Here is a 25645-nt window from a genome sequence, read left to right as displayed (position 1 = left end):
CTTTTGGATCCCACAGCTACATTATGCCTCCAAAGATTGGAGCAATTTAGAGACTATCAAACTAACACTCAGGGAATGGTGTCATGGCCTATTTTTTTTTCCCTTCTTGCTTTTTAGGCAAAGCATGAACAAAAATCAATTGAGTTTTACAGAAACTGGGTTCTAGTCCTCTGATGTGAGTACCAAGTGTAGGATGCCTTAAGTGAGGGCAAATGAGAACTAAGATTATCACTCCTCCCTCCCAACATGAGACACAGATTTCCTGAGATGATGGGAATGAGCAGAGTAGATGAATCTGTAAAGGCAATTCCCCCTACCAAAAAATAAAATAAAATATAGAGTATTAGCCAGTTTAATTTATTTAAGAATTTTACAAAAAAAAAAAAACAAACAAAAAACCCCTTAAATACATAATTTGTAATGTTTCATAGTTGACCATTTTCACTTGCATGTATAAATACTGCTAAATGCAGCCGGTACACGTTATTGCATGAGAACCCAATTATTTTTGTCAAAATGGTTGAAACAACAGTTTATGGACACTTAGTATGTCATATCACAAGAAGGCTGATCAGAGCAATGCATTATCACCAGAACAGTGAGAACTCTTTAATAACGATCGACAGAAATTCCAAAACAGAGTAGCAATGTGAAAAGGGAGGGAAAACTCAAACCAGTAGAATTTACAATCCACCTTTGTTTCAATGTCTTTGGAATCCGTCAGGCTATACTCTCTAGGCGCACCAAGTTCGAATGGTAAAGGAGACATTCTGTATCTACCTACAAAAGTATCCTTTGCTCGGAGGTAGGCCCGTGGCAAAAGTTTTATTGCAGAAATTCAGTTTACTGTACCTCATCCCACTTCTCATGTCTGATGGTAGATGTGAATAATTTTTAATTTTTTTTTTTAAAGCATCAGTAGTTTCAGGTTGCTATCTAAATCACTGATAGGAATGATGATTTTCTGATAGTGGTGGAGGCTGCCATGTACCTTGTGAAAAATCATCTCCCTGCATAAGAAAATGAAAGTCAAAAATATTGGGATATTGGCAGTTAAAGCTTCTTTATCCTCTTCAGTGCCACCAGCAGGTATTATATCTTTGAGGGTGACCATAGCCAGAAGTGACTGCTCGAGATCCTCAGAAAAGATCTCTGGGTCAGAGGACAATTGGGTAAATATCTCCTCCAACAACACAAAGGTCAGGGCCAAGAATCTCCCTGAGGTTTACACTCAGCTATATCTAGGGACTCAAAGCTGTGACCCACAGAAAATCCAATTTGTCCACCCAATTCTTGTTTAAACTGGCCATTCCTATCAAGTCGGCAGAAACATGGAAGGGTACCCTCAATCAGAATAAAGCAAGGGACGTTTAAAAAGAAGCTATTGTTTCTCTGCCAGGTATATGATTTATGATATGGAAGGCTGAACGTTTGCACTCAACTGTAGCTTCAAGAAGGGAGACTGAACAGGGAATGACATGTTTCACAAGCAGCCAGGCCGATGTATTTACAGAAGGACCTTATTTTTTTCCAGAGTGCTGGAGACTTTTTATACAGATTTTTTCCATAATTCTCACAACAGACAAGGATGTGTATTTTGGGGCTGCATCTTAAAACATTAGCAGGAAAGTGAGATTTTTCTAAGAGGGCTGACAACTTTGGTTCAATTTTTAATGAAAAAGTACTCAGATCACTTCTGTACGTCGAATCCCACCTCAATTTGCTTCACTCCCTACCTCGCGTTGATCGCTTTTGCCTTATTTGACCTCAGGATGTATCACCATCTTAACAAATCGGTGAAATATCCTTAGGCAAAGGCTATTGTGAAGTGCTTTAGTCCTGACAGTCTTTCGGGGAGGCCCAAGTGGCAGAGGATCTGAAATAAATACCCTGTTTGTTAGTTCTATTTTATTCTTCCCCTAGAAGAGCATGCAATCCCTTGGGCCGAGTTATCTTGGTGAAAACCAAAGCTAACCGTTTGATCCTCCAGGAAACTTTACTACACTCTCTGCAAATTCCTTATCCAAAGGGGAGCCCAGATGGACACACCCCCAGGACTCCCACTCATTTACCAGCAATCGAAAAGTTTGTTGCCAGTACCCAGAATCTGTAAACTGAAGGTGGAGCTCAGTTCTAAATTCCCTGAACAACTGGGGTGCCTCCTTCCAAGGGAGGGAAAGGAAATTTCCTTTGTCATTTTCCTGTGTGAGCCCCCCCACAGTTCTCCCGCAGAATGTATTCTCAGGAATCAGAATTTCTGACTCCTACTCACTGGATTAGGAAAGACAAAGGAAGCATAAGGCGAGGTTTCATTTCATATCTGGGTCATCTTTCTACTACTCCTGAGAGAGTTTCTGGTTAGTTTTAGGTTGTTGGAAAAGACTGCTGCGTATATTAGGGATTTTAATGGCTTCACACAGCATCACGTATTATCAAGGCAAAACTTGAGCCAAGAAACAAATCAGACTGAATTCCAGATGTAAATTTGAATATTCTGAATGCATTGAAGAGGTTAAAAGATCTGAAATTAGGCTAGCAAAAAAAATAAAAGGTGCTTCAGAGCTAAACTATAGCATCTAATAAGCATTACTGGTCAAATAATGAAAATATTTGAAATTGCACTCAAATAGGTTTCTCCCCTCCCCCTCCCCCAATACAATGCATTGCACACAGTAAAAATTTGGAATAAAAATGCAATTACAATCAGCATGTTGAAAAATATTAAGACAATAGTTTCTGAAGTTGTACAGTAAGTATGCGAAACAATTCTAAAATGCGTGGAGAAGTTCAGCTAAGGTGTTCTCATACTCTGTCTCTCTCTAGATTAAAAAATCAAATGCCCTCCAAGGCATGAAAAGAAGAATAAATAGGAATGAGGGGAGGAGGGAAAAGAAGAAAGGGAAGAACAAGTACAGATTTTACAAGAAATATTTACATTCATGAACTCAGTTAACTTTCAACATTTCTATATATACACATGTATGTACACATATAGGTACAGAGTAGGAATATAGGATGAAATTTTGGATTTACCTCAAGTGCTCAGAAAAGAAATGCTAACAAGTTGCATGTTTAGAGAACTAAATTTTCTTCACTTATATACACTCAAGTCACTCACTATTCTGATTAGAGAACTAGTATCTGCTCAAACTGTTTTTTTCCCCCTTTAGCTGTAGCAACAGCAGCATGTAATGCCGGCTGGTTTTGGAGATATGAGGGTGGAGAACTTGAGTGGTCGATCTGGCAGATGACATTATGATATGATAAAGGGAAACAACTGGCATACCACCTCCAAAATCCAGTTTGCTGTCTAGGGAGGACCTTTCTGTTTAATACTCAGTATCTCCTGGTTAAGAAAATAAAGCTTTAGATGATTAGGGAAAGCTTCCCCCCAGCTCTGGGGCCCCGTCACCTCAAATCAGCTGATGCTACTGTCTCACCCTGCCCCAGGTCAAATTAATTCCTCCCCTCAACCTTGCTTTATCTATTGATGGCTGAACTAATGAGACAAAATTGGTTGAGATATCTGTTTCTACCTGCCTCTATGACTCTCTTTCACATTGGATTAATTTTCAACTCTACCTCGGAATCACTTGCCTCCTGCCTCGATTCTTAGTCATTATACTGGCATTAAGCTCATGTTTACACAAGAAGCGCTAGGGTCATATATGTGAACAGTGGTCTCTGGGAGGTGAGCGAGTCATTTGGGAAATGGCGCAAAGTATCGTGAGTCTAACACCCCTGGAGCTTGGGGTTCAGTTTCCATCAAAGCTAAAGCACAAGCAACCTAAATAGTTCCTGCAGTGCCCAGCTGATTTATTAGATTCTATCGGAAGCAGGCCATGCTAGTTATTCCGATTACACAGAAGAAAAACTACTGATGGTGAATCTGCAACTTTACAAAGGAAAAAAAAATCCTTCTTGAAAGGGAATCTCTTCTTTTTCAAAGTGGAAAACGAAACAGTTTATGCAAGGAATTTGTTAATGTTCGGTCATATGACTATGACTTTCAGACTGCTACTGCAGACTTTTGGATGGAGAATTCTAATTGGTGAAGAAGCTTATGAAAGATAATAATAACAATAAGCTAACAGCGTAAGTTCACAAGTATGGAAACAAGTTTTAGCACCCAGAACAGTAAACTTCACTTAAAAAGAAAAAAAGAAAGAAAAAAGGATTTTTGCTTGTCATTACTTGAAGGGCTCACAAGCAGTGGCTTAGAGGCAAATTCTTCTATTCTGTGTGTGGATCATCCGAGAATGGCAGACCCACTGTAAACAAGCTTGACTTAAACACTCTTTCCACTTCTTGGTCTTTGGGTGCAGAAGATCCACACCTTCTCAGCCCCGTGTCCCAAGCTCATCTATGACCCGCCCCCACCCAATTACGTTTGGGTTAATGCTCTTTACAGACTGCTGCTTTTATTTCATTTTGACTTTTCCACAGAAAACTCAAAATGCGATCCCAAATCGTTCCCCCTTTGCAGCCATCTCAGAATAAGTCTGGCAATAACTGTAATTCAACAATGCTGATTCAACTCCTAGTTGAACTTTCACTCTGCTGATTGGAGAAACAGCTACACACCTCTCTTTAAACTGAGACTGTTCCACTGAAATATCAACAAACAGATCCAAACAATCCTTAAAATATGCCCAAGATACAAGATAAGCTACCACGTGTTTAAAGAAACGAAACAGGCTCTATGAATGGAGAGAGAGGACCGAAAAATCCACCAGAGGAAGAACTTGAACTTTAGTGGTTTGGAAACAAACATTCTGAAGGTTCAAGCCAACTCGCACTTTGTCAAACAATCAGGAGTCGAGAGGATAGAGAAATGTTCCCTTTCCTCAACCTCGTCACCACCTCAATTTTTAGGGGTTGGTTTCTGACCAAAACATAAGGCTACTTGGAATGTTGAGGCAACATACAAGTTCTGTAAAATTCCCACCCAACAGACAGACTTGCTTTTATCTATTTCTGAAGATGGAGATTGCCTAAACAGGAGTCCACTTCTTGTTAGTACAATAACTTTATTTGACATACAAGATTTTGGTATCTTGCAGTTTTTGGACAGGTTTATACAATCTCAAATTTTTCAATAGTGCAACTTGTGCAAGCAAAAAAAATGACAAACATTGTCCCTCACTCTTATAAACATCTACTATTATAGGCAAAACAAAACTTACCCATATTATAGATAAGTGACTATTCACATTTGTACATTACCATTTTTAACAGCTCCAGATAAACTCTACAATGTCTTACAACATATTAAACAGTTTCCAAGTTACTGGGTAACAGAAACAGCACATACAGCAGAAGCCTCAAGTGTTTTCCCATTGTCTAGTTTACAGCTCAAGTAAGGTTTCGTCTGACAAGTGAAATTATACTAATGAAGTCAAAAATAGAAGGCCGAGATGGAAGAAAATTTGCACTCTGTTTTTGTAACACTCTCCAATTATGGAAACAAAATAATTTTATGAAAAACGGGCTTATCGCCATCCTTGTAGCACGCATTAGGAATATTATCGATACATTAAAATGAACTAACTTTTCATTTAAGAGTTGGAACACCAGAAACAGGGATTATGTGCGGTGGACTTATCTCACGTAGTGGTAGAGGGAGGAAATAAGGAAAACCTGGGTAAAACACTGGAAAAAAATGCATGAACTAATGCTGTATAACTCTGTTTCCTTGACTCCTGTTCATTTTGCTCACGCACGCTTTCAAAGACATGCACTGTCAAAATCAAAATTGGGAGGACATGAACGCATGATACGCAACCTTTCGGTTTCATGCTTTTTAAACCTACTGTTTTACAAGTTGAAAAGAATAACCAATTTACATTTGTCTATATTTATATACTCAAAATACATGCATCCATGGATATCTCCCATAGCAACGGCATGGATGTACTGCGTTAACCCTGAGCACTGTCTGACAAAATAAAGGTAAAGCATGTTTGGGGAAACTCCAAGCATTTTCAACCGAACTGTAGCCTGCAGCTTTAAAAAGAACCACACCCCTCCCGCCCCCAAAGTAAAAACAGGAAGTACTACAGAAGCGAAGGGAAAGACGGAGGATGGTGCATCAGCATCTGCCAGTTTTCAGCTCTGCCATCTTTTTCCAGGTACCTTTTGCTTCCCAAAGTATTACCAGAGAGAGAGCGCAACTGAAGACATTTTAATTCTTTGGAATCTGTCCCTGATATTTACGCAAATGATTTTGCTCCTACACAGCCTTCACTGAGCCACCAGAGCCAACACCTGGCACCTGTCCTTTTACGCGTTGCTCAAATTGGTGATGCTCTGTGGGTGATGCTGCTGCCATATCTGTTGCTGCTGGACCGCAAGCTGTTGAGACTGGTCGGACGTCGACAGGAGGTTCACAAGGGGAGATACACAGTTGGCAGGAATGATCAGACCTGTAATTAGCAATAGATCAGAGTCTGGCTTCGAATCACAGAGGGGAGGACAAAACGGGACATTTGAGCTGGCAGGTCACAATGCTTTTACTTAAGTAATGGTTTTCTTTAGACGACTCCATGCAATCGCCAAGGATTAAATTCAAAAGGAAACCAAAAAGATATGCAGGTTGGAAAAATGTTTTTTTTTCTTCAAGGAGAAAGGCAAACGACTTCTAACTCCCGGGGGGAATGTCACCCAGAAAGGTAATAATAATAATAATAATAATAATGTTGGTATTTGTTAAGCGCTTACTATGTGCCGAGCACTGTTCTAAGCGCTGGGGTAGACACAGGGGAATCAGGTTGTCCCACGTGGGGCTCACAGTCTTAATCCCCATTTTACAGATGAGGGACCTGAGGCACAGAGAAGTTAAGTGACTTGCCCACAGTCACACAGCTGACAAGTGGCAGAGCTGGGATTTGAACTCATGACCTCTGACTCCAAAGCCCAGGCTCTGTGTGGTGAGATCACCCCATCAGTAATACATTTTTATTTTAAGAGCAATGGGACTAAGAGAACTCATTTAATACATTTTAAAAATATCATCAAGGCCAATGGTCCTTGAGGTTGAATCTACATCAAAAGGATTTTATTTCGAGAGTTTTGCCATTTGATTTATTTGGTTTTTAAAATGACCAAGGGATCCAAGAACGAAGACCAAAAATGAGCAACAGCTTTACTTCAAAAAGCAAAAGAAACAGAAACTTACCTACAATTCGCTGTCCATCCTCTGTTCTTAGTCGAACTATTTGCATTTTCACATTTGTGCCGCTTACGGATGCTAGAACGCCCTCGACTTTCGTCCAGACGCTTAACACCGAACCACACAGGACATAATATGTACGGCAGCGCAGGCCTATTTCACAAACCAATCCCAAACCAGCTTTCTTACAGTTGCCTCGCCTGGAAATGGAAAAAGTAGATTAGTAAGCAGACACTCCAACACTTCACAACTCTCAATCTTTACCTTGCCTGGGCCAACTTCCCTTCTTACAGCCCAGTTAGACCAGCTGATTTCTAGAGTATCGTTATGAACAAAGAGGACTCTACGGGAACACAAGCACTGCAGCTAGAAAATACGTAAGCGCTATACCAACGGTTCACCTCCTATTATGCAAATAGTTAGGTACATTAAAAAAAGACGACCAACCAATTCTGAGCTCCAAGGGCCAAACAACTGAAATTAGGTTGGACGTGGGCAAACCCCAACCCTTTGGAGTGTTGCTCTAGCAATGCTGACAGACTGAGAATTATTTGAGGTGAAAGCTCAAAATAAAAATTTTGTAGAATAGACATTTGAGGTCTAATTCTTTCAAACTTACTCTTGAAAAGGCTTTTCCTAAAATGGCCTTCGACGCGTCTAGTATGTATTTCTAAGCGAAATATGCATTTGCATATTCATCAGTTAAAAAAAAAAGAGGACATCATAGTTTTAATCATCTTTCAGAAAACTGGCACAGTCCCACCAGATGAATAAGTTATGCACCGAGTGTGAATGAGGCATGGCTTTCCTCCCTCCCGCCTCGGGCTTCCCATCTGACAGACTGCCGCTCTCCATCTTCAAAGCCCTGCTAAAGTCACATCTCCTCCAGGAAGCCTCCTTTCCAGACTAATAGATCATCTCTTCATCCTTTCCTCCTTCCCTTCTGCATCACCGTTGGTCTGCCCCCATGTTGCACTTTGATACCCAGCCCCACAGCATGTGTGAACATATCCTTATATGTGATTGCTTTACCCTTCCTGTCTGTAATTTATTTTAATGTTTCTCCCCTGTTAGATTGTATACTCCTTGAGGGAACGGACATGTCTACCAAGTGCTGAACAGTCCTCCGCACAACATAAGCACTCAAAAAACATCACTGTTTGAGTATACTCACTGTACAAGAATGACAAATTCAGATCTGACAAAGTCTGGCTTAAGCTGAAGTGGGTTGCCATTTCTGCTATTCTGATCAATTCTGATCAATTTACTCACTAGATCATGAACTATTTTTCAAGTTGTGTGGATTGTTTCCTTCAAGTTCTCTTATTAATGGTAAAATAACGTTGTTCCCGTAATTCCACTAAGTTAAACCAGTAGGGGGAGGGTTAAAAAAACTAAAAGCCGAGAGTTAACATGACCACTGTAAAGTATATACATTATATATATACATAAATGTGAATTGCTAAGTGGGGACAAGAGGGAGAAAAAAAATCAATTGGTGGTATTTGAGTACTTTCTGTGCACAGGACACTGTATTGAATGCTTGTGAGACTACGATACAAGTTGGAAGACATTTTCCCCACCCAAAAAGAACTTCCAGTCTAAAGGGGAAGACAGACATTCAAATAAGTTACGGATATGTACACAAGTGCTGTGGGGCTGAGGGTGGGATGATGATGATGACGATGTTAACAGTAATAATAATAATATGTGCTGGTGCTTACTATGTGCCACGCACTGTACAAAGCACCCAGGTAGATCCTAGATAGTCAGGGCCCTCATAAGACTCACAATCTAAGTAGGAAGGAGACCAGGCATTGAATCCCCATTTTACAGATGAGGGAACTGAGGCAAAGAGAAGTGACTTTCCCAAGTTCGCAGAGAGCAGGTAGGTGATGGAGCTGGAAGTAGAACTCTGATTTTTTTGACTCCCAGGCCTGTGACCTGGGAAAAATAAGGGATTGGTTGGCAGGCTTCTTGGAGGTGAGATTTTAGAAGGCCTTGAAGGTAGGGAGAATGGTGGCCTGTTGGATATGAAGGGGGTTGATGCGGGCAAGGGGTGAGAGGAAAGATAGATGAGATTGGCATATGGTGAGTTGGTTGGCATTAGAGGAGCAATCTTTGTAGGCTGGGTTGTAGTAGGAAATAAGTGAGGTAAGGTAGGAGGGAGAGAGCCAAGCGACTGCCTTGAAACCACTGTTGTGTGTTCGGTGCAGCGTGTGTTGAGTTGCTGGATGAGCACCCTAAACGGTCTTGAGGGGTGGGAAGACATGGACTGAATATTTTGTTTAGAAAAATGATCTGGGAAGAAGAGCGAAGTATGGATCAGAGATGGGAGAGACAGGAGGCAGGGAGGTCAGCAAGGAGGCTAGTGCAGTAAAGTCAGGATATAACAAATGCTTCAATCAGCATGATAAAGGGCGAGTTTTAGAGATGTGATGGTAGAACTGAACGGGATTTGGTGAGAGACTAAATTTGTGGGTTGAATGAGAGATGAGTCAAAGAATGCCAATTGTGCATACTTGAAAGACAAGGAGAATGGTGATGTCTGCAGTGAAAGTCAGGGGGAGGACAAAGCTTAGGTGGGAGATGAGGAGTTCTTTTTGGACATGTAAATTTGAGGTGTCGGTAGCACATCCAAGGCAGGAGGAAGTATGAGTCTGCAGAGAAGGAGAGAGCTTGGGCCTGGAGAGATAGATTTGGGGATCATCCACATAAAGATGGTACTTAAAACGCTTAAGAAAAATAACAAACATCTGTGGAAATGAGAGCTTAAGCTCTTTTTAAATCATAAGAGTTGAAACATTTCTGAAGCTCAAAATACTAACCAGTATGCATGGGTACAAGTATCTGCAGATGAGTTGTACTGATCTAGCCAGTGGGTCACAGCATCATCAGAAACTACCTGGAAATTACAAACAAAAACCACAAACACACAAAAAAAAAACAACATTTAAAACATTATTTCTTGAACAACTGCTTTAGACATCTCTTTCCCCCAAATCTGATTCTTTGACCCTGGTGGTTCAATTTTAATGTAAGGGTATATGCTTTAATAAATGACAAACATAAAGAACAGCCCATTGTTCAGTACATTTTTGTAATGGCTGTCTATTTCTAGGCTCAGAGCTACTTACAAAATTAGTTCTAGACAGTCAAAGTATTTTCTAGGCTTTTTCTTTTGGAAGTATTTATTCATCCAGTTATTAATGAGTGTTCAAAGAACAAGAAATTACATTTTAAACTTTGTATGCCAAGTAGTTGAGGCATGCAATAAGCCCCCAAATGCCGTACTAGTGGCCGATTAAATTATCTGATGCATCAACTTAAAATCAGCATAATCCCATCCCATTACTGGAAATGTAAATAAGATTTCCCCAGAGTAAAAAATTCATTAATTCATCAGGGTTGAATAAGGCATAAGAAGTTAAGCAAATGGTTACCAGTTTACACTAGTGGCATATCAAATACTGAGATCACATGCTGAAGGTTAGTTTTAGATACAGGCCTTCCATGACACTATGCTTTTCTTCCTCATAAAATCCTTATTCTTTCGGATGGGTCATCTGTCTAACAACCTCAAGGAATTAACATGAAGATGCTGCTTAAATGACTGAAAATTGCAAACTTTTGGTGATAAATACCCAAGATAGCTTTATAAAAAATCACTCTGAATAACTTACCCTGGAGACAAAAAGGTTTTGCTGACCTCTCATTTAGTTATTTCATTTATATACACATATACACTTACAAACTTAAGAGCACACTCACCCACAGCACATAGGGTATGCCAACAGATACCGATATAAAAACATACCTTCTTATATTTCTTTTTCAAATCAGCATATGTTTCCAATTTAAGCTGTTTCCCAGTATTTGGTCTATGTACTAAGAAAAGTTTCTTTTTAGGGTTTACTTCTTTTACCAGGATGGCAGTTTTCTTGTTATTTCTTATCTATAAAAAAAGAGAATGGCATGGTAGAATGGAGATGTGCTTTTCATTTATTTATTTCGCTCACAACCAAAGTACTCTTACATGTATATGCTTAGCTTTATGTTCCCTAAACTGGGGCTAGGGGTTGGAATGGAGGAGTTTGAACAATCTGACCTTTGCCTTGTCTCCAATCCACATACGTAGAGAAGCAAAAGTTTAGGTGAGAACCTGATTAAAAGAGGACATAATGCCGCTTTTCCCTTCGACATCTGGTTATGAGGCCATTAAAAATAAATTTGACCAAGGAGTTTCATTTGAGCAAGCAGCAAAAGGGAGGGTAAGGGTCATTATGAGGAAAAAGTTGAAGACCCACTAGGTTTAATTAGCCTTGGATACCAACTATGAAGACGTTCAAAGGCAATTCATTATGCATTTTTCTCCCTGCTGAGACCTCACAGAAAATAAGGAAAATGCAGCTGTACCGCCCACATAATTTTAGAATTGTGTGTAAAAATGAACGATTGCTTAAAAACCTAAACGGACTTGCTTCCCTGATGTCCACAGAATCCTGGGTGTCCTTGCCTTTCAACCAATCAGAAACTCAATGGGAGTTCCCCAATTTTGTTCCTTTATTTCTGAACATTAAATGCTGCCCAATACAATCATACCATTGATAACTAGTCATTAAAGAGTTTGGAGGGTTCATATGGATTGACAGAAAGTTAGAGACAACTCCGTTAACTGCTACTAAAAGCACACAGCCCAAAATTGGTTTAACAAGTTTCTGCAACCAAATCCTACAAGGATTGCCAGTAGAGACTGTTTCTCGTATGACAATATAAAACAGGTACATTTTACATTCTCAGTTCTAATACACTAATGGAAAATGCACAATCCCAATTCAGGGCACTATTTTCCTATATTAAAAGGCTCAACATTATCTGGGTGAATTAATAACACAAATTCAACATGAGGGCTAGTACATTCCATGGTTTAGAGTATATGCTTATGTTCTTAATGTTTACTTTCAGGAATGAACCCTTCAATAAGCTTTAGGAGGGAAAAAAGGCCACCCCCAGAATATTAAATATGCCCCAAGTTGGCTAAAAAGTAGATGAAGATCAATCTTAATGATAATACATTCCGATCATATATACTAAGTTCTGCCATAACCTAAATGGGTGCTATGTAACTTGGGACAGAAGTTTTAGGAAATCAGAGGACATTCGTCTAGCAATTCCAATTTCCTTTTATAGAGGTTTTGCAAGAATGTACTTCTGTACCAACGCACTAAGTATTATTCTCATTAAGTGGCATGGCTTAGTGGAAAAAACACAGACCTGGGAGTCAGAGGACCTGGAACATAATCCTAGCTCTGCCACTTCCTTACCGTGGCACTTAACTTTTCTGTTGCCTCAGTTTCCTCATCTCTTCAATAAGGATTCAAATCTGTTCTTCACCCAACTTAATGTGACCCAGGTGAGACATGGACCATGTTCAGTGTGATCAACCTCTTTCTATCCCAGCATTTATTAGAGTTGTGTTTCTTCTCCCCATCCCCCTGTTCCACCCTCCACCCTTGGCACACAGTAAATGCTTAAATACCACAATTATTATCGTTATCAGATAACTGGTTGCATTTGGAGGTCGCGTACATTTATAAAAGATTTCTTACTTGCAGTGATAAATAAAAGCCGTCATCTGGTCCGGTCTGTTCAGCCCAAATCTTGGTTGCTTCTTCCCACGACATTCCTCTTTCTACACTGATCTACAAGAGAAACACAAAATAGGATAGTTGGGGCTCAGCATTTTATCAATTTGAAGCACAGAACTTCAAAAGACATTCACGTAGATATTTACTCCGCTTCATGCCATGACACATATACTAAACTTACTGTGTACAGTTCAACATGCCCAGAGGTAGAATATCCTGGAGTTAGAAACTTCTTGGCATCTGCTTTTCTCACCTTTTCATCCCCAGAACCAAGATCTTAAAAAAAAACGGAGGGGCAGGTTAAAAAAACTTTCATTTACCACTTTTTAATCATTTAAAAAATTTCTCTTTACAACACTTACCTAAAATACCCATGTCATATCTTCCATTCTTTTTGGCATTTTGTATGACTGCATTAAGTGTATCAGAAAAATATTGGAACAGTGCATTTTGTTGATGCACCTCCATACCCAGGATTCTATTGAGGAATTTTCCTATGTTGTTATAATCTGAAAGAAAAGTTAGAATAAAGGCTCAATTAATTAAAGCAATCGAGTACAACATTTAAATCCATTTGGGAATAGCATGTTAATCCTTCAGTTTATAAAAAATATACAAGGAAATATTTATCTTCAATATAGTACGCTGCTTTAAGTTAAAACAAAAGTTGTACCTTTATCAAGCGTCAGAATTCCTGAGCGATCTTCTACATTGATAAGGCCCACTCCTATCAATCCCTGTCGAACATCTACAAGAAAAAGTATTAAACCTTTGTCTTAATACTTTCAAAACAGCATCATCTCCTAAGCTAGAAAATTTAAGACCCCATTCTCTGAGAGCCATTCTAAATACGAAATTGATGCTGGTTTGTTAACAGTAGGAAATATGTACAATTAATTTTTCTTCAGGTAGAATATTATGGACAAAGTATGCTTTGTCAGTGGAGGATTTAATTCTAATATGGTAACATAAAAACTATGCAAAAAAGAATCAGCACACTTTCACTGAAAGGAAAATTTCTTGGGTAAATTTCTTGGGTACTTTTGTGCTGTGTAAAGTTATCATGGCCATTGCAATTGATTCTTCTCCACTAACTTTTTTTTAAAGTCACATAATATCTAGAAGCAATTTAAGAAAAATATACTCTATACATTTTAGATAAAGTGTTGAGATGCCCCGTAACAGATGTCCAATGTGATAGTGGTAACTTATTAGAGTGTGTGTTCCCATTTTATTACACTGCTCATTTGTATTTCTGATTGGGAGAATGCCTGTACAGGGTAGCAAAATCAAAGACAGTCCCCAATCTAGTGATATCCCTGGAAGAGGGAGGGGAAGAGGGAAATAAGTGATGGTATGGAGGGTCATAAAACTGTTTGCCTTTTATTGAGTTTAACCGAAAACAAACAAAATTGGGAAGCTTGTCAAGAAGTATCACCTGGATAGTCAGTTCTTATCAATTCAAAAAATATGCAATTTAAAAGAAGGTTCATTACATGCTTACATTTTATTGCTAGACTTGGGGGGGGTGGAGGGTGGAACAGGGGGATGGGGAGAAGAAACACAACTCTAATAAAATGTGATTTAAATAATTGATGACCAATCTGAGCTTTCATGAATGTTGCTTATATTAAAAATATAAAAGGTTACTGAATTTTTACTTTCCATGAACAGTGAATGGAAAAAATTACCTTTAAAGAACTCTCCAGGGTAATCAGCAGGTGGGGACACCATTGGGGAATCTAAGTTTACAATGGATTTCATGACTATTTCCAAAGCATTTCGACCATACTGTAACGGAAAACAAATAATGTCAATCTTACCAAGAATCCTGTAACAAGTAGAGCTTAGTGGTATTTGTTATACAGATGATCAACTGAATGCTTGGGGTGCAGTTCTCATCACTAATCTCTAGCTATAACACATTTCTACAAAGTAGGATGACATGATAAAAATGTGAATTGCCAAAAGCAGTTAGGGACAATGATATTGCTCAAATAGAGATTTCCTCACTTCACCCAATCAAGTTACACTTCATTATATAAGAGATTCTTACAACCGCCTCCTCCATCACTCTCCAGGTTTCAAATGCCACTTTTTAGGAAAAATCAATGAGGGCATGGGACAGCCAGATTTTAAAGCAGCAGTAACTTTTGGCTTAACACTGCCAATTGCATTTACTTTATCTTTTACCAACCCTACTTTATGAATTAAAAATTCTTTCCCTTTGAAAAAATTTAAATTATAAATAGACTCCTGTTTATTGTGAGAGGGATTCCTTAGCATTAGTTAGATGAGATTTTTAAAAGTATACATTGCAAAATACAAATATTCAGACTTGGATACATTACCTTGTTATCAAAATTGAACCTACTTAAGTCCCTAGACTCTGTGGCTCTCCTGTCTCCATGAGTGAGGGCCCCCTGCCAAAACACAAAATATCTCAATATAAGAAGCTCAAGGGAGTTTTCTACAATTCAATATATAATACACATCACTCCCCCCAAATCACCCCCTTGCCTCCCCCGAGTCCCTAAGCCCTCCAACCCCCAGATCCATTTTTTCATCCCTCCCAGTCGTCTTCAAAAAGATACCCCATGTTTCTAAAAACTTGCATCCTCTTTCTCTCCCTGAATGCTATCTTTAAGCCCTCACTGTGCCTTCCAGCTATCAATCCCCTCTCCCCTCTCCCCCAACCATTCCTGTCCAAACTCCTTGATCGAGTTGCTTACTTCAGCTGCCTCCACTTCCTCTCCTCCAATTCCCTTCTAGCCCCCTTGCAATCTGGCTTCCACCCTTTCCAGTCTCCTGAAATGACTTTCTCCAAAGTCACCAATGGCCTCCTCCTCCTTGCCCAACTTCACAGATTCTACTCCAACCTAATTCTCCTTGGCCTCTCTGTTGTCTTTAACACTGTGGACCAACTCCGACTCCTGTAAACACTATCAACCCTTGGTTTCACTGACCCCATCCTCTTCTAGTTCTCCTGTCTTTGGCTGCTCCTTCTCAGGCTCTACCATCAACTCCTCTTCTACCTCTCATACCTAAACTCTGTGTGTAGGCGCATAGGGGGAAGGGGGATGGGACCGTCTCTCAAAGCTGTTCTGGGTTTCCTTCTAGTCTCCATTTATATGCAGCCCCTTGGGGACACTCACACACAGCTTCAACTACCATACCTATGTAGAAGACTCTACCTCTCTAAGCCTCCCCCCTCCTTCTCTACAGTCTCACATTTCCTCCTGCCTTCAGGACACCTCTACTAGCAGTTCAGCCACCTTAAACACAATGTGTCCAAAACTGACCTCAAGTTCCCACACAGACCCTCTTCTCCCCACTGCCATTTTGCCAGCATCACTACTGATACCACCACCATCCAGTCCCACAGGCCTGCAACCCTGGCAATATCCATGACTCATTTCTCACCTTCGACTTGCATATTCAGTCAGTCACTAAATCCTGTCAATTGGATCTCCACAATTCTCTGGTTCTTCTCCATCCAAACTACCACCATGATGGATCCAGTATTTGTCCTGCCCCATCTCCTGATCTCCCTTCCTCCAGTCTCTCTCCTCTCCAAGCTTTATTCCGTGCTTGGATCATTTTTCTAGAAAATTTTTCGGAGCCTAGCTCCCCACTCCTTAAAAACCTCAAAGGTTATTTTAGCATTCATCTCCCCCTCTAGATTGTACGCTTTGAGAGCAGGTATCGTGTCTTCTTGCTTTATTGTACTCTCCCCAAAGCACAATGTAGAGCTCTGCACAGAGCGAGAGGTCAATACTTCTTACAGACTTACGCGCAGTACAAACTTACCAAACTCTCCAATCGTTTAGCAACTATAGATGCAAATCTTTGCTCTCCAGCCAGTTCAGAAATAAGAAAGACATATTCCGGAGCAGTAACCTGGTTTGATCGGTGAGTTCTTCCTGTATATAGGAACATAGGTAAATAATCATAGGGGAGACAATATCTCTGTCAGATCAGATATTGAGAACAGACTAATCAGGATATATTTAGTAATCACTCCACAACGAATAATAAATCCCTACGTGCTCCTCAGAATATTTATTGGACAAGCTGAAAATGTACTATGTTTGAAGATTTAAACAAAATGTATGGGAGATTGCTTATTTTTGTTAAGGACCCAATATCTTAATGAAACTAGTTTACTATTTATACTTCTTTCACTGCTCATCTGAACAAACAGCTTTGGAAACTATATTCTTCACCCACCCCGCTTTTCCAATTTTCAGGAAATACTTCCATAAACAGTAAATGCTACATCAAAAGTGTAATTCTCATGACTTGATGAGTATAGGGAACCTTCTTGTGTGAAAAGGTGGTTTCTCCAGATCTTAATCAATAGTATTTATGAATGTTTACTCTTTAAAGAGCTATAAGCACTTGGGAGAAAACAATATTAGAGATTTTAGACACGATCCCTGCCCTCAGGGGGCCTTTCGGTTTAAAGGGGGAGATAAACGCTATAATAAATTACAAATATGAGGTAAGCAGAGAGTGAGTACCTAAGTGTTTAGGGGATGAAAAAGTGCTGAAGTAGCATCTTGGGGGCATGGGGAGAAATATGTTGGGTAGATGATGGATTAATAAGGGAAGCCTTCCTGGAAAAGAGCTCTTTCCTCACCAAAAGACTATGAAGTTCACTTTTTGTACTCACTCTTCAGAAATAATCATCTTTAAACTGAAAGTGTCCTTAAATGGTCAAGTAAACAAAGAAGCAGGACTACACCTAAATTAGTCCTGGTCTACTTACAAAGGTCCTCCCCATCCCCCCAGACTCTCCCCACCCAAAAAGATTCAAAATTATCCCTTGCAGTCTTTCCAGTTTGATAATACTTAATATCAGGAAGTTCTTCCTCATGTCTACTAAACTTGAAACCCAAACCAACAATGAATCTGAACGAAGCTTTCCTTTATTCCACAAACTTTCTTATAAGCTAGATCTGGTCACTAAAGTGAAGATGTGAATTAACGCACCAAATTGCTGAATTGCTCGGTCAGCACTCCATGGCAACTCCAAAGTCATGTGTACTCTCCGCCTCTGGTTTTTAGCTCTGCGATCGGCTTGTAATGAAATACCTGAGCTGGCAGCTTCTGAGATGATAGCAATATTCTGGAACACATACAAATTACCTCGCTGTAAAACTTAGTACGGAGTTATTTTATATTCTGAACCTCTATTCAGATTCATTCATTCATTCAATTGTATTTACTAAGCGCTTACTGTGTGCAGAGCATTGTACTAAGCGCTTGGAATGTACAATTTGGCAAAAGATAGAAACCATCCCTGCTCAACAACGGGCTCACAGTCTAAAAGGGGGAGACAGACAGCAAAACAAAACAAGTAGTCAGGCATTAATGCCATTAAAATAGATAAACAGAATCACAGATATATACACATCATTAATAAAATATGTCTAAAGTCACATTTGCTAATAAAATTAGTGAAGATATCCAGTTCTAGCCCCGGCTCCACCACACTATTTGTGCGATCCTGGGAAAGTCACAACCTCTCTGTGTCTTAGTTTGCTTCCCTGCAAAATGGAAATAAATACTTGCTATCCCTCCCTCCCTCAGAGGGTGAGCCTTGTGTGAGACATGAACTGCATCCAATTTGATTACCTTAAAACTATCTTAGCATTTTGCATTGTATGGCACATAGTGAGCCCATAATATCATCACCCTCATTATTTCTATTAGTAAAACAATTCAAGATCACAGGTGAAACGCCTGTACTGTCTGCTTAATTTAAAAGGCATAAGAGTAATAGTTTCTCCCCAGATTAAAACGATGACCATCACAAAAATTTCTACCAAAATGAAAGCAACTCACCAACAGAAATGTACTGATACATTCAGGTTAACTACAACATAGATAAAGGTGATGAGAATTTAGTTTTGCTCTTTTTAGAACTGAGAGTGTAGCAGAGGATGAGGGGGTGGGTGTGAAAGAGGAGGGTGCTATTTCTTTCGATATCCCCCACTGGCAAATGCTTATACATGGCACTAACTAGTACTGGAAGAACTGACATCTAACATTTCTTACATTAAAGACAGTTGACAAGGAAGTCTATGAAAAATCAAGCCATGAAGCCATTAAAATCTCCCAATTTATTTTAACACAGCACACAGACCAATTTGGAAAAAGAAATCACCAGAGAAAGACAGCTTCAGCTTCATCATACTTTACAATTCTGAAGAGGGAAACTTGGAGAAATTAAGATCTGTTGACTAAATTCAAACTGGGATTAAACTGGAGAGGACCTTGGTTCCAGAATCTTAAGGTGGTTAGTGAAGTCAAGCTTCATTTGGGCACAAGAGAAAGCAGACTACATGCCTTAAATATCTGTAAATGAGTCAGGGACTGTTCAACTTGTTTTGTACTTACTGTGTCTAACAGCAGAGAGACACTGAAATGTTTGTGATGGAAGTGTCTGAAGAACATTAAAAACTGAAGGTTTTTTTAATAACAAATGAGTCCAGTTAGAAATTTACCTTATCTCCATCCATAAATCTTTGCTTTTCTGTAATGTTTAGAATTTCTACAGGCACGTCAAGTTCAGAGCGGGACTCATAAGATATGCTTCCATCATCGTTGCTTACGACTCTCCCTTTTCGGCCTGTCATCTGCAAAAGAAGCAAGTGGTACATCGGTCAATTGTATTTACTGAGCACAGAGCACTGTACTAAGTGCTTGGAAGAGTACAATATAAAAGAGTTGGTAGATATGTTCCCTGCCCACAAGGAGCTTACAGTCTTGGGGGGGTGGGGGTGGGAAGGACACGGACATTAAAATTACATTTATGTAGTACATAAGAACTGTGGGGCTGAGGGTGGAGTGAATAAACGATACAAATCCAATGCAAAGGTGTCAAAGAAGGAAGAGGGAGTAGGGGAGAGAAGGGCTTTGCCGGGGAAGGCTTCCTGGAGATGTAATTTTAATACGGTTTTGACTTGGAGGGGGGAGCGTCGCATAGACTTGCAATACACTTCAATGAGATCATTGCAGGTGGTGGGCATATAGCTCAGGAATGACCAAAGTAACATTAGAGAAGCAGCAAGGTGTAGTGGATAGAGCACGGGCCTGGAAGGCAGAAGGTCATGGGCTCTACCACTTGTGTGTGTGACCTTGGGCAAGTCACTTAACTTCTCTGTGCCTCAGTTACACCTTATTTGCAAAAAAATGGGGATTAAGAGGATAAGCCCAATGTGGGACAGGGACTGTGTCCAATCTGGTTAATTTGCATCTACCCCAGCGTTCAGAACACAGTTAGCCCACAGTAAGCGCTTAACAAGTACCATCATTATTATTATTTAAATACATTTACAATACCACTTAGGAGCCAATTTTAGACACTCATATCTGGGGTGATATCCCCAAAGCCTCAAGTCTGTTTCTCTAAATTTGGGACTGAGCATAACAATCCTAAAAAGTGGATTAGAGCTTCATTCAATAGCCCAATTTACCTCTGCTACATTCTCTGGACCTCCCAGTTCATCAATAAGTTCATCCAGTGTATTAGGCGGAAGATCTTCAGCCAATTTTTCCAATCTATCCAGCAGCTCTTTCTTCATTTGCTGGGCCCTCTCAACGGCATCTTGACTCGTTACAAAGCTGCTATTACTATGACTGTTTGCTAAGAGTAGCAAAAGAAATTTTTTATGAATTTTATTGCACCAAGGAAAGTTTTCTATTCCTTTAAGTAACTGCACTGCCTGAAACGAGAGGCAGTTTACCTTCATACCTGGTAGGCTGTTGGGAGTTGTAGGGACAACTGAGGTGGAAGAAAAACTAGGTCGCTTTGATCCAAGACCTGATGCTAATAAGGCACTTTGAATAGAATCTGGATCTATACTTTTCTTCTTTTTCTTCTCTTTGTTTTTCTTATGATCTTTTCTAATTAACCAAGGATCTGTATTTCAAGAACAAAAAGCTCAATTACTTTTAATATTGAAATATCTAAAATAAAATTCAACAACAAATGAAAAAGAAACAAAAGCCAACCCCAAACTCAATGCCACTAGCTTCTTCCTTGATTGGTTTCTGTATTTCGAGGGTTAATGCAACTCTTCCCCTTTACATGTATTGTGTAAAGATTAACATTGTTAATAAAGGGGTAAACAATTTATTTGTAATGTGTGGGATTAGCTGAATTTTAACTTACCATCTTCATCATCCTCACTTGATTCATCTCTAAATGGGTTGAAATCATCATCATCACCTGAACTCATAAATTTTGAGCTCTCATTGTCAGTTTCTTCATTATCCGAGGCATCAGATTCACTTCCACTCTCATCAGAACTGCTGCCAGCAAGGCCACCCACTTTTCGGGCTTTTTTGGCTTCTCTGTTTATTTCTTCACCTAATCCCCATCCCGAAACCAAGAAGAAAAAAAGGAAAGTGCTGGGTTAAGGTGATTTGTATGACTTCATTTTATAAATATGCTGTAGTTTAATTCATGGAAAAGAAAGTTCTTGGGGGGTACTTTAGAAAATGCACTGTGGCAAATCTTTGCTCAGCCGCTCAGTCCAGAATTAACTCTACCTCCACCTCCCTTCACAAAATTAAACAAAACCATACATCTACAGTGAAAGTGAGAAAATGCAGTACTATAATTATAAGATTTACTCTTACCTTTGCGTTTCTTGATTTTATTCTCTTTACAAGGACTATCTCTCGGTGAGCTGTTGTTACTCTGAGCAGTCAAATCTATCCCTAATAAACTAAAAAGTTTCTTCCTGTCTGGAGCCGGAAAATGTTTCTCAATGAGTGACTGTAACACGCCTCTGTATATGGGGGAGAAAAAAAGCTATTAAGAACCAGCATTTTCTAAAGCAGCTCTTAATTAATAATTTATATGAATTGAAAAGCTGTCATGCTTGTAAATTTTTTGAAAATGAGGCATGATGATTTACAAACTATTCAAGCTCCCTCTTTCATTCAATCGTATTTACTGAGCGCTTACTAAGTGCACAGTGCTGTACTAAGCACTTGGAATGTACAATCTGGCAACAAATAGAGACAATCCCTGCCCAATAATGGGCTCACAGTCTACATGAAAAAATGGTATTTGTTAAGTGCTTAAGTTTTCCTTTAAGTTCAATTGTCTTGTGTCTTCTTGGTTCACTTCCCTACTGTTAATAATGGAATTGTGTTTACTCCTTCTCCAGTCTCAGAAGGAACACACACAAATTTGTTAAGTGCTTAAGTTTTCCTTTAAGTTCAATTGTCTTGTGTCTTCTTGGTTCACTTCCCTACTGTTAATAATGGAATTGTGTTTACTCCTTCTCCAGTCTCAGAAGGAACACACACAAATTTGGGGGGAGGTCTGGTTTGCAGATAATCTAACCAAGTTTGCTAGTAGTTCCTAAAATGACGGTTTCAAGGGTCAGCTGACATTTTCCTCACAGACAGTTTACTACTTTTAATTAAATCAGTCTTGGAAACAATTACCGCCCATTAACTTTGAATGAATAAAGATGAAGCAGCGTGGCCTAGTAGAAAGAGAATAGGCCTGGGAGTCTAAGGATCTAGGTTCTAATTCTGACTCTGCCACTTGGCTGCTATTTGACCATGGGGTGAAATCATTTCAATAAATCAAATGTATTTATTTGGCACTTATTGTGTGCAGAGCAGCAGACTAAGTGCTTGGAAAAATACACTAACAGAATTGGCAGTCATGATCCCTGCTACAAGGAATTTACAGTAATGTTGGTGGGGTTGGGTGAGGGGGGAGAGAAAATACATCCACCCACCAACAAAAATAAACTACAGATAGGGGAAATAGTAGACTAATTTGACTTTAGTGAATTTGAAATGTGACTTTAGGAGGGTTTATGTGATTTTAGGTTTAGTTTGAGGAAGCTTCTCAGCTGACTGAGGGATGGGGGAGGAGTGTCCTCAGCACAACCCCGGACGGCCATCAAGCCAACCAAGGAGTAGATTGGTGGTCTAGTTGAAAGAGCACAGGACTGGAGTCAGGAGACCTGTAATCTCAGTTTTCTCATCTGTAAAATGGGGACTCAACGCTTGCTTTCCTTCTACTTAAGACTGTGAGCCCCACATGGGACAGGGGATCTGCCTGACCTGATTCTCCTGTATCTACCTCAGTACAGCGAGCGGCATATAGTAAAAGCTTATCCAAAAACACAATTGTTTTACTTCTTCTGTGGCATGAAGGGACGGTTTCACAAGGAACATTTTTGTATTTTACTTCTCCTGTAGACCGAGGGGATGGTTTCACCAGAAACATTTTTGTACTTATTTACATGTATGATTTAAATCTACTCCCACCTAATCTTACAAATTCAGCATTAACATGAGGACTGGTTCACAGTCTTTTTAAAATAGATTTTTAAGAGATGAAACCACTTCAATCTATAAAGATATAGCTGCAACATGATTCTAGACTTCAGAAATAAACCTGCCGCTGGCTTCTGTAAACATAAGACTATAATACTTCTATCAAGCCATAACACTGCTCCATATTCTTTGTATCTTAGATTGAAATTATTGCATAATTTTGATGTTTTACACCTTTTTGACAAATGCAAAGTTGGGGGTGGGCCCAGAAGGGGAGGAGTGCACAAAACCACTTCACTTCCTAAACATTCTTGTTTTGAATTTAAAATGTACTTAGACACAAGTGCCAAAAGACAATCAAATGAAGAAAAAAACAAACCCTTACTTGGCTGTGGAAACAAAGTCATTCAATTCTCCCCCACCCTCTTCCAAAGCCTCTAAGGTTCTAGCTTCTCCTGTAGACTGCAGGCCAATAACAACACACTAGAGAGGGAGAGAAAAGGGAAACATTACAATTAAAATGCAGGAGAGCAACAGAGGACAAATAGAAAGGGCAGGAAAAAGATTCACCTTGCTGTTGATATGAAAACTGACCAAAGCATTTTACATTGCTTTAATACAGTCATGTTCTAAGATCAAAGCTTAAAAATGGGAGATTTTGTGGGTTTCTACAATCATTAATGAAAACCATAAAAAGAAAAAAAGAAAAACTTACTTTTCCATTCTTGATTTCTTCTCGAGCTAGCTGAACTACCCTTTTAACTTTGGATGCTATGCACAGGTATTTGAAAAACCTCTGGTGGGCAGACCAGAACTGACCCCACATAGACTTCTTCATGCGCTGCTCTGCATCAATAAGATCAGCTGCCTGTTGAAATTTCTCTCTGGCATTTACCCACTAAAGGAGACACAACAACAAAAATGTACATTGTGAACATTCAAGTGGAAATATTTTAAGTCTAAGTGCAAGAAATATATTTCAGTACCACCAGAATAAAACCTCAGGAAAAGGGAAATTTAGTGTGAATGAATTTTATGCCCCTAAAATGCACTTCACACCTGAAATAAGATCCTTTATTCAAAAGATCCAAGTTGAGAGAACATATAGGCCTTCCTTGCTGCATACTTTTATGTGAAACTGGGTTTTCCCCTAATTCATCCTTTATCAGAGAAAAAAATAATTCTAGATTTGACTAATCATTATGATTCTAAAAAGAAATACACAGGTATTAAAATAAGACTGAGGCGGGGAGATTGCTTTCATTTCCACAGTAAAAAAAGCTACTTTGTGAAGCTACTGCAAAGATCAAGACAAATATTTAATAACTTGGCATTAGTAGTTAAACAGCAAATTATCCAATAAAAGTTAAATAAGCTTGGCTTTCCCAACTTTTGAAGGTAGTGAACAGATCACTTGGGGCACCATTATGTGCTAATTTGCCACTTTGGCTTTATAATCTGTTATTTTATTCACTGTAAAGCTCCCTCCCCAAATGAATCTTCGCATCTAGTTGATAGAATCAATATGAAGGGTCCCAAACATTTCCAAGAGCGCAAACGTAGGAGAACCAACAGCTGTTCTTGCTGCTTCTGCCTGATCTGCTTTGTATTTATGATAGCATTCACATGAACCACAAAGACTAGCAGAGAAGAAGAAAGTGCTGTTCTTCTCCAGCTGTCGAGTTACCTATTTGTATTTCTGGGCAGAGTCTTGTGTTTTTCCTAAAATACCAAAACCACTTACAGGATATACCAAATCCCGTCCCCCTCCCCCTTAAACCTGACTCCTCACACCTGAGTGAGGTACAGAACAACCAGAAGTGGCAGAGTACCTGCTGGGATTATGCCATTTATGGACAAAGTTTTTGACCAAAGAACTCCCTTGGATGAAAGCTGGCTAACATGGGCAGTGGCCACTGCACCGGCTACTGAGGCAGTTGCCTCAAAATCTGCCTGCTGTCCTACATGCCAGGGCCCACATTTTGCTGCCACCTCCTTGGCTATAAATGGGTTATGTCCATAAAATTCTTATGGCCCCACGGCAACGCATATACTGTACCCCTTCCCGTCTACTTGCTAGCTGAAACCAGGGGTGGGAACGTGGCTCAGAGGGGCAAGAGCACAGTAAGTTACTGTGCAAACCTCTAGGACTCTGATCAGAGAAGTACTTGAACCTTGAAATCAATATGACTAGACTGAGGCTCACTTGTATAACGTGAGGCTCCACAATATCCAAAATACCAGGAAAAGGAGGAGAGAAGTCTAAGGGTTGTGCTGATATAGCTATCTGAACACTTCTTGAAAAACTCAAGTCACTATAAATGGTTCGGTTCTACTGGCAGATTTAGAACTATATTCTTGACAGATGGAAACCTGTTCCCTGTATTATATCTAATATGCTGTCGTGATCACTGCAGTCATCTTGAAAGATTTGATTACAATGAAAAACATTTCATTAAATGGCAACCCCCATTCCAGGAGGATGCTGGATAATAGAAGGTTCAGA

At 39.5% G+C, this 25645-nt stretch overlaps 1 protein-coding gene across 6 annotated transcripts in view; it reads right to left on the bottom strand.

Annotated features, from left to right (window-relative positions):
• Nucleotides 1-341: 341 nt before the first annotated feature.
• SBNO1 (strawberry notch homolog 1) overlaps nt 342-25645 on the bottom strand; it is a 59736-nt gene continuing 34432 nt past the window's right edge. For all 6 annotated transcript variants that reach the window (XM_029058502.2, XM_029058503.2, XM_029058504.2 and 3 more), the window contains 19 exons: nt 23855-24037; nt 23525-23622; nt 21472-21623; nt 21002-21199; nt 20582-20749; nt 20304-20473; nt 19332-19463; nt 17815-17950; nt 16630-16742; nt 15171-15242; nt 14511-14610; nt 13493-13567; nt 13182-13328; nt 13001-13095; nt 12781-12873; nt 10989-11126; nt 10000-10076; nt 7178-7371; nt 342-6425 (listed from right to left, as the gene is read on the bottom strand). In XM_029058502.2, coding sequence (XP_028914335.1) covers nt 6283-6425; nt 7178-7371; nt 10000-10076; nt 10989-11126; nt 12781-12873; nt 13001-13095; nt 13182-13328; nt 13493-13567; nt 14511-14610; nt 15171-15242; nt 16630-16742; nt 17815-17950; nt 19332-19463; nt 20304-20473; nt 20582-20749; nt 21002-21199; nt 21472-21623; nt 23525-23622; nt 23855-24037 — 2484 coding nt within the window. In that variant the 3' untranslated portion in view covers nt 342-6282. The remainder of the gene's footprint in view (nt 6426-7177; nt 7372-9999; nt 10077-10988; nt 11127-12780; nt 12874-13000; nt 13096-13181; nt 13329-13492; nt 13568-14510; nt 14611-15170; nt 15243-16629; nt 16743-17814; nt 17951-19331; nt 19464-20303; nt 20474-20581; nt 20750-21001; nt 21200-21471; nt 21624-23524; nt 23623-23854; nt 24038-25645) is intronic.

This window comes from Ornithorhynchus anatinus, chromosome 2 (genome assembly GCF_004115215.2).
Source record: "Ornithorhynchus anatinus isolate Pmale09 chromosome 2, mOrnAna1.pri.v4, whole genome shotgun sequence".
NCBI lineage: Eukaryota > Metazoa > Chordata > Mammalia > Monotremata > Ornithorhynchidae > Ornithorhynchus > Ornithorhynchus anatinus.
This window is presented reverse-complemented; position numbering and strand designations above follow the sequence as displayed.